This window comes from Dendrobates tinctorius, unplaced genomic scaffold, assembly GCF_039654945.1.
Source record: "Dendrobates tinctorius isolate UK_male_01 unplaced genomic scaffold, ASM3965494v1 ptg000232l, whole genome shotgun sequence".
Classification (NCBI taxonomy): Eukaryota; Metazoa; Chordata; class Amphibia; order Anura; family Dendrobatidae; genus Dendrobates; species Dendrobates tinctorius.
The window spans coordinates 20,145,302-20,157,556 of record NW_027361899.1 but is presented as its reverse complement, the minus strand read 5'-3'; the positions used below and the strand labels follow the sequence as shown (position 1 = coordinate 20,157,556).

At 44.3% G+C, this 12,255-nt stretch overlaps 1 protein-coding gene across 2 annotated transcripts in view; it reads left to right on the top strand.

Moving 5' to 3' along the window:
* SUSD4 (sushi domain containing 4) overlaps positions 1-12,255 on the top strand; it is a 103,087-nt gene that overhangs the window by 69,100 nt on the left and 21,732 nt on the right. For both annotated transcript variants that reach the window (XM_073556412.1, XM_073556411.1), the window contains exon 3: positions 780-959. In XM_073556412.1, the coding sequence (XP_073412513.1) occupies positions 780-959 (180 nt within the window). The remainder of the gene's footprint in view (positions 1-779; positions 960-12,255) is intronic.

Below are 12,255 nucleotides of genomic sequence, written 5' to 3'. Positions count from 1 at the left end.
TGACTGCTGACTGTGAGAGTGGAAGTAGGGCTGCAGCTGCAGTTTTGCTATGTCTGTGGCTGCTGTCTGTGAGAAGTAAGCTGGAGGTTCAGCTTCTTTGTATCTGTGACTGCTGGCTGTGAGAGGGATGAAGGGCTGTAGCTGAGGCTTCTTTCACTGTATCTGTGCCTGCCGGCTGTGAGAGGAGAGGAGGGCTGCTTCTGCAGTTTCTATCTTTGTGTCTGTGACTGCTGGCTGTGAGAGAGGAGGTGGGGCTGCAGCTGCAGTTTTGCTATGTCTGTAGCTACTGGCTGTGAGAAGTGATCTGGAGCCTGAGCTTCTTTGTATCTGTGACTGCCGGCTGTGAGAGGGGAGGAGGGGGCTGCAGCTGCAGTTTTGCTATGTCTGTTGCTACTGGCTGTGAGAAGTGATCTGGAGCCTGAGCTTCTTTGTATCTGTGACTGCCGGCTGTGAGATGGATGAAGGGCTGCAGCTGAGGTGTCTTTCTTTGTGTCTGTGACTGCTGGCTGTGAGAGGGGAGGAGAGAGCGGCAGCTGCAGTTTCTTTCTCTGTGTCTGTCACAGCAGGCTGTGAGAGGGAGGAGAGGGCTGAAGTGGAAATACATCGGTGCACAGAACAAGCCTAAGGAAGGTTGGAAACTTTCGGTGGCCTTAGAAGGTCTAAGTGAGAATGAAAACAAGTTATATAATGGTAATATAATAAATATGGTAGTAACGGTCTAGGTGTTGAAATGTACAGTGGAGAACATGGAGTACTAGCATTACCTTTCTCCTCCACAGTCACAGATTGCCTTGCTCCTTATATTGAGGATGCTGATGTTCTCAACAAGACCTACAAGGCCGGAGACAAGTTGGTAATGAGCTGTCGAGAAGGCTTCCAGACCCGCTATCCTGACTTTGACAACATGGCTTCAATTTGTCAAGATGACGGAACGTGGGAAAATCTTCCTCTGTGTCAAGGTGCGGTAATGTACCCTCTGATGCTACCCGAATGGTGACTTCACACAGTGGTAATTGTGATTTTGACCTGAATTACATATCCTACAAGTGACACCTATTAGATATTCGCCCATCTAGGGAAGGAAACTAGAGATGAGCGAATCTGTTAAAATTCATTTCGGGCAGATTCGCTCACATTGACCAGCAGATTTTATTTAGTCCAAATAAAATCCGAGCCAAATTGAAAATGCCCTAAAAAAGTTGTTTATTATTCTATAAGGTCTATCCAGATCACAAAGTGTCATAAAAGGAGGGGAGGAAAGGCATTAAAAATAATGAAAGATTATAATCGCATGTCCTAATTCCGCCACTCAACTTGTCCTGCAGTCGCAGTTCCACACCGGTCCTCCCCTGGCTTCCCAGATCCTCCATCATTGAACCGGCCTCACAGCGACACCTGGGATGCGATGCATGTCAATTATATGCATTGCTCCATGCAGTCCAGTAGGATAAATCTATAGTGAGCTCCCCCTAGTGGTGGCTGTATAAATCTGTATGTAGTGAGCTCTAGTGGTGGTTGTATAAATCTGTATGTAGTGAGCTCCCTCTAGTGGTGACTGTATAAATCTTTATGTAGTGAGCTCCCTCTAGTGGTGACTATATAAATCTGTATGTAGTGAGATTCCCAGATTCCCCTAGTGGTGGTTGTATAAATCTGTATGTAGTAATCTCCGCCTAGTACCTTCTGTATAATTCTGTATGTAGTGAGCTCCTTCTAGTGGTGGCTGTATAAATCTGTATGTAGTGAGCTCCTCTTAGTGATGGCTCAATAAATCTGTATGTAGTGATCTCCTCCTAGTGGTGGCTATATAATTCTGTATGTAGTGAGCTCCTCCTAGTGGTGGCTGTATAAATCTGTATGTAGTGAGCTCCTCCTAGTGGTGGCTGTATAAATCTGTATGTAGTGAGCTCGCCCTAGTGGTGGCTGTATAAATCTGCATGTAGTGAGCTCCTTTTAGTGGTGGCTGAATAAATCTGTATGTAGTGAGCTCCCCCTAGCGGTGGCTGTATAACTCTGTATGTAGTAAGATCCTCCTAGTGATGGCTGTATAAATCTGTATGTAGTGAGCTCCCCTTAGTGGTGGCTGTATAAATCTGTATGTAGAGAGCTCCCTCTAGTGGTCTCTGTATAAATTTGTATGTAGTGAGCTCCCCCTAGTGGTGAATGTATAAATCTGTATGTAGTGAGCTCCCCCTAGTGGTGGCTGTATAAATCTGTATGTAGTGAGCTCCCTCTAGTGGTGGCTGTATAAATCTGCATGTAGTGAGCTCCTCTTAGTGGTGGCTGTATAAATCTGTATGTAGTGAGCTCCCCCTAGTGGTGGCTGTATAAATCTGTATGTAGTAAGATCCTCCTAGTGGTGGCTGTATAAATCTGTATTATAAATCTGTATGTAGAGCGCTCCCTCTAGTGGTCTCTGTATAAATCTGTATGTAATGAGCTCCCACTAGTGGTCTCTGTATAAATTTGTATGTAGTGAGCTCCCCCTAGTGGTGAATGTATAAATCTGTATGTAGTGAGCTCCCCCTAGTGGTCTCTGTATAAATTTGTATGTAGTGAGCTCCCCCTAGTGGTGACTGTATAAATCTGTATGTAGTGAGCTCCCCCTAGTGGTGGCTATATAAATCTGTATGTAGTGAGCTCCCTCTAGTGGTGGCTGTATAAATCTGTATGTAATGAGCTCCCTCTAGTGGTGGCTGTATAAATCTGTATGTAGTAAGATCCTCCTAGTAGTGGCTGTTTAAATCTGTATGTAGTAAGCTCCACCTAGTGGTGGCTGTATCAATCTGTATGTAGTGAGCTCCCCCTAGTGGATTCTGTATAATTCTGTATGTAGTGATCTCCCCCTAGTGGCAGCTGCAGGGAGCAAGAAACTTTTTAAATGGTGTAAGCTGTATGTAAATGGCCTGTGATCCCCACTAGAAGCCATAGTGGTGTATACATCCTGGCATTCACTAGAGCGCAGGGGACACAGAACCACTGGGACCACAGTGGTCTCTTCTGAACATTTTCACTTGACGGAGCCTAAGTTGTAGATCTCTCAACTATAACCAGGGGCCACATCCATGTTCCAGGGCCCATTTGTGGCACCAGTGTCCAGGATCCCATCGATTAGTAAGTGATGACTGCCAGATGATTGTTTCTGTTTTTTGGCCCTTTTCAAGTAGTTAGTTGGTTGCAGGATGGTTTCCACATTGTTGCACCTTGAAGCTGTTCTCCCCTTCAGATGAAGTTACACATTGTAACTGTGCAGAACTTTTGTAGACCAGCACTATGCTTTCCTAATGCTGCTTCCACCTCTAGGAATTGACATGGGGGTCACACCTCTTGTACCCCACCTAACAGATAATATAAAAAGGAATTTTATGAGACTAAAAACTGACAACATTTTTCCTACAAACAGCGCCTTTATATTCCTTGGGCTGCACCCGGTATTGCAGCTTAGTCCCATTAATCTGAATTGAGCTAAACTGCAATACCAGAACTGGCCAGTGCACAACAGTGGCGCTGTTTTTGAAAAATAAAAAAATCACCTAAATAAATAGATAAATAAAGCAATCCCTTTAAAGGGGTTATCTAACTGTTTTTCTAATTTAAGTGAATGTGTTTGGGACCTAAGAACATAGTTGCAGTTGGGTTTCAGTACAAAATGTGCACCGTTTTGCTCTTGGAGAATCTTTGTTTCCTTTGATGTTGTCTTGTGTCAGGTGAGAGGAGCTCAGGAAAAGATGGATAAAGAGTTACAAAATCACCCGTCAGAACGAGCTCACTGGTGGATTCTCAGTTTACTCATTCTGCAGCCAGCATTAGACAGTGCTATACATAAGGTGAAGAAGGCAAACAGTGCAACATTGTCACAAGGGCATGCATTTAAATAAACGTGGACAACCCCTTTTAGTATTCTGCATGGCCTTGTTTTAACTTTAATTAAACTGGAATCTGTCTAAAATGAAAACTGAGGTCACTTCACAAATAGTCCTGATTAAAAAATCTCCCGTTTTTGTGTGTCCAGCTCCTACGCAGAGCCAGGCGTCTCCACGGTTACAGACTACAAACAGACTCTTTGTGTAGTCTGATCCGATTGTACAGAAAACGGGAGGAGATTTTTCAATCAACACCATTTGTAAAGTTGTTTCCTTTTTTTGTGTTTGATGTGTTGGGCGTCAGTACCCCCTTTATTAATGAAGGGTTTGTCCACCTTAAAGGGGTTTCTTGGGATTGTATGTTTTGTTAGACCGTAGAGTCTCGGGATAGATGCACACGGAGCGGCGCTCGGATGTCTTTTTTCACTTATTTTGTGCCCTGCCGTAAATCCTCCTGTCAATAAATCAACGTGGTATTGAGCACAGGAGGTCCCGTGAGTACAGGAGAAGACAGATGCCGGTCAGGTTATTGATCAGACAGGGATTTATTGTGCTCGTCTTACTCCGCTCTTCTGCTTTCCTTTGGATCAATACAAATGTTCTCCTCCATTTAGACGCTGCAACGTCCAGTACAAGAGAAAATCTCAGTTAATATCTAAGATGGATATTTTCATATTGCCCAATCCTACGTCCATTGTTCCCTCCTTTACCCTCGCCATTCACCGACCAGCAGTGCGTGCTGCGCATGCTCCATGCTGCATCTTCATCTCTTAATGACCATGGAGCATGCACAGCAGTAGCACCACTCCATCCATTCTCTAGTAGTACCACTCTATCATTCTCTAGTAGCACCACTCCATTCATTCTCTAGTAGCACCACTCCATCCATTGTCTAGTAGTATCACGCCATCCATTCTCTAGTAGTACCACTCTATCATTCTCTAGTAGCACCACTCCATTCATTCTCTAGTAGCACCACTCCATCCATTGTCTAGTAGTATCACGCCATCCATTCTCTAGTAGTACCACTCCATCCGTTCTCTAGTAGTACCACTCCATCCGTTCTCTAGTAGTACCACTCCATCCGTTCTCTAGTAGTACCACTCCATCCATTCTCTAGTAGCACCACTCTATTCATTCTCTAGTAGCACCACTCCATCCATTCTCTAGTAGCACCACTCTATCATTCTCTAGTAGCACCACTCTATCATTCTCTAGTAGTACCACGCCATCCATTCTCTAGTAGTACCACTCCATCCATTCTCTAGTAGTATCACGCCATCCATTCTCTAGTAGTACCACTCCATCCATTCTCTAGTAGTACCACTCCATCCATTCTCTAGTAGCACCACTCTATTCATTCTCTAGTAGCACCACTCCATCCATTCTCTAGTAGTACCACTCCATCCATTCTCTAGCAGTGCCACTCCATCCATTCTCTAGTAGTACCACTCCATCCATTCTCTAGTAGTACCACTCCATCCATTCTCTAGTAGCACCACTTCATTCATTCTCTAGTAGTACCACTCCATCCATTCTCTAGGAGTACCAATCCAGCCATTCTCTAGTAGTACCACTCCATCCATTCTCTAGTAGCACCACTCCATCCATTCTCTAGTAGCACCACTCTATTCATGCTCTAGCAGCACCACTCCATCCGTTCTCTAGTAGTACCACTTCATCCGTTCTCTAGTAGTACCACTCCATCCATTCTCTAGCAGTGCCACTCCATCCGTTCTCTAGTAGTACCACTCCGTCCATTCTCTAGTAGTACCACTCCATCCATTCTCTAGTAGTACCATTCCATCCATTCTCTAGTAGTACTACTCCATCCATTCTCTAGTAGTACCACTCCATCCATTCTCTAGTAGCACCACTCCATTCATTCTCTAGTAGTACCACTCCATCCGTTCTCTAGTAGTACCACTTCATCCGTTCTCTAGTAGTACCACTCCAATCAATTCTCTAGCAGTGCCACTCCATCCATTCTCTAGTAGTACCACTCCATTCATTCTCTAGTAGTACCACTCCATCCATTCTCTAGTAGTACCACTCCATCCATTCTGCAGTAGTACCACTCCATCCATTCTCTAGCAGTGCCACACCATCCATTCTCTAGTAGTACCACTCCATCCATTCTATTACCACTTCATTCATTCTCTAGTAGTACCACTACCATCCATTCTCTAGTAGCACCACTCCATTCATTCTCTAGTAGTACCACTTCATTCATTCTCTAGTAGTACCACTCCATCCATTCTCTAGTAGTACCACTCCATCCATTCTCTAGTAGTACCACTCCATCCATTCTCTAGTAGCACCACTCTATTCATTCTCTAGTAGCACCACTCCATCCGTTCTCTAGTAGTACCACTCCATCCGTTCTCTAGTAGTACCACTCCATCCATTCTCTAGCAGTGCCACTCCATCCGTTCTCTAGTAGTACCACTCCATCCATTCTCTAGTAGTACCACTCCATTCGTTCTCTAGTAGTACCACTCCATCCATTCTCTAGTAGTACCACTCCATCCATTCTCTAGCAGTGCCACTCCATCCATTCTCTAGTAGTACCACTCCAGCCATTCTCTAGTAGTACCACTCCATCCATTCTAGTACCACTTCAATCATTCTCTAGTAGTACCACTCCATCCATTCTCTAGTAGTACCACTCCATTCATTCTCTAGTAGCACCACTCCATTCATTCTCTAGTAGTACCACTTCATCCATTCTCTAGTAGTACCACTCCATCCATTCTCTAGTAGTACCACTCCATCCATTCTCTAGTAGCACCACTCTATTCATTCTCTAGTAGCACCACTCCATCCGTTCTCTAGCAGTGCCACTCCATCCATTCTCTAGTAGTACCACTCCATCCATTCTCTAGTAGTACCACTCCATCCATTCTCTAGTAGCACCACTCTATTCATTCTCTAGTAGTACCACTCCATCCATTCTCTAGCAGTGCCACTCCATCCATTCTAGTACCACTTCAATCATTCTCTAGTAGTACCACTCCATCCATTCTCTAGTAGTACCACTCCATTCATTCTCTAGTAGCACCACTCCATTCATTCTCTAGTAGTACCACTTCATCCATTCTCTAGTAGTACCACTCCATCCATTCTCTAGTAGTACCACTCCATCCATTCTCTAGTAGCACCACTCTATTCATTCTCTAGTAGCACCACTCCATCCGTTCTCTAGTAGTACCACTCCATCCATTCTCTAGTAGTACTACTCCATCCATTCTCTAGCAGTGCCACTCCATCCGTTCTCTAGTAGTACCACTCCATCCATTCTCTAGTAGTACCACTCCATCCATTCTGTAGTAGTACCACTCCATCCATTCTCTAGTAGTACTAATCCATCCATTCTCTAGTAGTACCACTCCATCCATTCTCTAGTAACACCACTCCATTAATTCTCTAGTAGTACCACTCCATTCGTTCTCTAGTAGTACCACTCCATCCATTCTCTAGTAGTACCACTCCATCCATTCTCTAGTAGTACCACTCCATTCATTCTCTAGTAGCACCACTCCATTCATTCTCTAGTAGTACCACTTCATCCATTCTCTAGTAGTACCACTCCATCCATTCTCTAGTAGTACCACTCCATCCATTCTCTAGTAGCACCACTCTATTCATTCTCTAGTAGCACCACTCCATCCGTTCTCTAGCAGTGCCACTCCATCCATTCTCTAGTAGTACCACTCCATCCATTCTCTAGTAGTACCACTCCATCCATTCTCTAGTAGCACCACTCTATTCATTCTCTAGTAGTACCACTCCATCCATTCTCTAGCAGTGCCACTCCATCCATTCTAGTACCACTTCAATCATTCTCTAGTAGTACCACTCCATCCATTCTCTAGTAGTACCACTCCATTCATTCTCTAGTAGCACCACTCCATTCATTCTCTAGTAGTACCACTTCATCCATTCTCTAGTAGTACCACTCCATCCATTCTCTAGTAGTACCACTCCATCCATTCTCTAGTAGCACCACTCTATTCATTCTCTAGTAGCACCACTCCATCCGTTCTCTAGTAGTACCACTCCATCCATTCTCTAGTAGTACTACTCCATCCATTCTCTAGCAGTGCCACTCCATCCGTTCTCTAGTAGTACCACTCCATCCATTCTCTAGTAGTACCACTCCATCCATTCTGTAGTAGTACCACTCCATCCATTCTCTAGTAGTACTAATCCATCCATTCTCTAGTAGTACCACTCCATCCATTCTCTAGTAACACCACTCCATTAATTCTCTAGTAGTACCACTCCATTCGTTCTCTAGTAGTACCACTCCATCCATTCTCTAGTAGTACCACTCCATCCATTCTCTAGTAGTACCACTCCATTCATTCTCTAGTAGTACCACTCCATCCATTCTCTAGTAGTACCACTCCATCCATTCTCTAGCAGTGCCACTCCATCCATTCTCTAGTAGTACCACTCCATCCATTCTAGTACCACTTCAATCATTCTCTAGTAGTACCACTCCATCCATTCTCTAGTAGTACCACTCCATCCATTCTCTAGTAGTACCACTCCATTCATTCTCTAGTAGTACCACTCCATTCATTCTCTAGTAGTACCACTCCATCCATTCTCTAGTAGTTCCACTCCATCCATTCTCTAGTAGTTCCACTCCATCCATTCTCTAGTAGTACCACTCCATCCATTCTCTAGTAGCACCACTCCATTCATTCTCTAGTAGTACCACTCCATTCATTCTCTAGTAGTACCACTCCATCCATTCTCTAGTAGTACCACTCCATCCATTCTCTAGTAGTACCACTCCATCCATTCTCTAGCAGTGCCACTCCATCCATTCTCTAGTAGTACCACTCCATCCATTCTCTAGTAGTACCACTCCATCCATTCTCTAGTAGTTCCACTCCATCCATTCTCTAGTAGTACCACTCCATTCATTCTCTAGTAGTACCACTCCATTCATTCTCTAGTAGTACCACTCCATTCATTCTGTAGTAGTACCACTCCATCCATTCTCTAGTAGTACCACTCCATCCATTCTCTAGTAGTACCACTCCATCCATTCTCTAGTAGTACCACTCCATCCATTCTCTAGTAGTACCACTCCATTCATTCTCTAGTAGTACCACTCCATTCATTCTCTAGTAGTACCACTCCATCCATTCTCTAGTAGTTCCACTCCATCCATTCTCTAGTAGCACCACTCCATCCATTCTTTAGTAGTACCACTCTATCATTCTCTAGTAGCACCACTCCATTCATTCTCTAGTAGCACCACTCCATCCATTGTCTAGTAGTATCACGCCATCCATTCTCTAGTAGTACCACTCCATCCGTTCTCTAGTAGTACCACTCCATCCGTTCTCTAGTAGTACCACTCCATCCGTTCTCTAGTAGTACCACTCCATCCATTCTCTAGTAGCACCACTCTATTCATTCTCTAGTAGCACCACTCCATCCATTCTCTAGTAGCACCACTCTATCATTCTCTAGTAGCACCACTCTATCATTCTCTAGTAGTACCACGCCATCCATTCTCTAGTAGTACCACTCCATCCATTCTCTAGTAGTATCACGCCATCCATTCTCTAGTAGTACCACTCCATCCATTCTCTAGTAGTACCACTCCATCCATTCTCTAGTAGCACCACTCTATTCATTCTCTAGTAGCACCACTCCATCCATTCTCTAGTAGTACCACTCCATCCATTCTCTAGCAGTGCCACTCCATCCATTCTCTAGTAGTACCACTCCATCCATTCTCTAGTAGTACCACTCCATCCATTCTCTAGTAGCACCACTTCATTCATTCTCTAGTAGTACCACTCCATCCATTCTCTAGGAGTACCAATCCATCCATTCTCTAGTAGTACCACTCCATCCATTCTCTAGTAGCACCACTCCATCCATTCTCTAGTAGCACCACTCTATTCATGCTCTAGCAGCACCACTCCATCCGTTCTCTAGTAGTACCACTTCATCCGTTCTCTAGTAGTACCACTCCATCCATTCTCTAGCAGTGCCACTCCATCCGTTCTCTAGTAGTACCACTCCGTCCATTCTCTAGTAGTACCACTCCATCCATTCTCCAGTAGTACCATTCCATCCATTCTCTAGTAGTACTACTCCATCCATTCTCTAGTAGTACCACTCCATCCATTCTCTAGTAGCACCACTCCATTCATTCTCTAGTAGTACCACTCCATCCGTTCTCTAGTAGTACCACTTCATCCGTTCTCTAGTAGTACCACTCCAATCAATTCTCTAGCAGTGCCACTCCATCCATTCTCTAGTAGTACCACTCCATTCATTCTCTAGTAGTACCACTCCATCCATTCTCTAGTAGTACCACTCCATCCATTCTGCAGTAGTACCACTCCATCCATTCTCTAGCAGTGCCACACCATCCATTCTCTAGTAGTACCACTCCATCCATTCTATTACCACTTCATTCATTCTCTAGTAGTACCACTACCATCCATTCTCTAGTAGCACCACTCCATTCATTCTCTAGTAGTACCACTCCATCCATTCTCTAGTAGTACCACTCCATCCATTCTCTAGTAGCACCACTCTATTCATTCTCTAGTAGCACCACTCCATCCGTTCTCTAGTAGTACCACTCCATCCGTTCTCTAGTAGTACCACTCCATCCATTCTCTAGCAGTGCCACTCCATCCGTTCTCTAGTAGTACCACTCCATCCATTCTCTAGTAGTACCACTCCATTCGTTCTCTAGTAGTACCACTCCATCCATTCTCTAGTAGTACCACTCCATCCATTCTCTAGCAGTGCCACTCCATCCATTCTCTAGTAGTACCACTCCAGCCATTCTCTAGTAGTACCACTCCATCCATTCTAGTACCACTTCAATCATTCTCTAGTAGTACCACTCCATCCATTCTCTAGTAGTACCACTCCATTCATTCTCTAGTAGCACCACTCCATTCATTCTCTAGTAGTACCACTTCATCCATTCTCTAGTAGTACCACTCCATCCATTCTCTAGTAGTACCACTCCATCCATTCTCTAGTAGCACCACTCTATTCATTCTCTAGTAGCACCACTCCATCCGTTCTCTAGCAGTGCCACTCCATCCATTCTCTAGTAGTACCACTCCATCCATTCTCTAGTAGTACCACTCCATCCATTCTCTAGTAGCACCACTCTATTCATTCTCTAGTAGTACCACTCCATCCATTCTCTAGCACTGCCACTCCATCCATTCTAGTACCACTTCAATCATTCTCTAGTAGTACCACTCCATCCATTCTCTAGTAGTACCACTCCATTCATTCTCTAGTAGCACCACTCCATTCATTCTCTAGTAGTACCACTTCATCCATTCTCTAGTAGTACCACTCCATCCATTCTCTAGTAGTACCACTCCATCCATTCTCTAGTAGCACCACTCTATTCATTCTCTAGTAGCACCACTCCATCCGTTCTCTAGTAGTACCACTCCATCCATTCTCTAGTAGTACTACTCCATCCATTCTCTAGCAGTGCCACTCCATCCGTTCTCTAGTAGTACCACTCCATCCATTCTCTAGTAGTACCACTCCATCCTTTCTGTAGTAGTACCACTCCATCCATTCTCTAGTAGTACTAATCCATCCATTCTCTAGTAGTACCACTCCATGCATTCTCTAGTAACACCACTCCATTAATTCTCTAGTAGTACCACTCCATTCGTTCTCTAGTAGTACCACTCCATCCATTCTCTAGTAGTACCACTCCATCCATTCTCTAGTAGTACCACTCCATTCATTCTCTAGTAGTACCACTCCATCCATTCTCTAGTAGTACCACTCCATCCATTCTCTAGCAGTGCCACTCCATCCATTCTCTAGTAGTACCACTCCATCCATTCTCTAGTAGCACCACTCCATTCATTCTCTAGTAGTACCACTCCATTCATTCTCTAGTAGTACCACTCCATCCATTCTCTAGTAGTACCACTCCATCCATTCTCTAGTAGTACCACTCCATCCATTCTCTAGCAGTGCCACTCCATCCATTCTCTAGTAGTACCACTCCATCCATTCTCTAGTAGTACCACTCCATCCATTCTCTAGTAGTTCCACTCCATCCATTCTCTAGTAGTACCACTCCATTCATTCTCTAGTAGTACCACTCCATTCATTCTCTAGTAGTACCACTCCATTCATTCTGTAGTAGTACCACTCCATCCATTCTCTAGTAGTACCACTCCATCCATTCTCTAGTAGTACCACTCCATCCATTCTCTAGTAGTACCACTCCATCCATTCTCTAGTAGTACCACTCCATTCATTCTCTAGTAGTACCACTCCATCCATTCTCTAGTAGTTCCACTCCATCCATTCTCTAGTAGCACCACTCCATTCATTCTCTAGTAGTACCACTCCA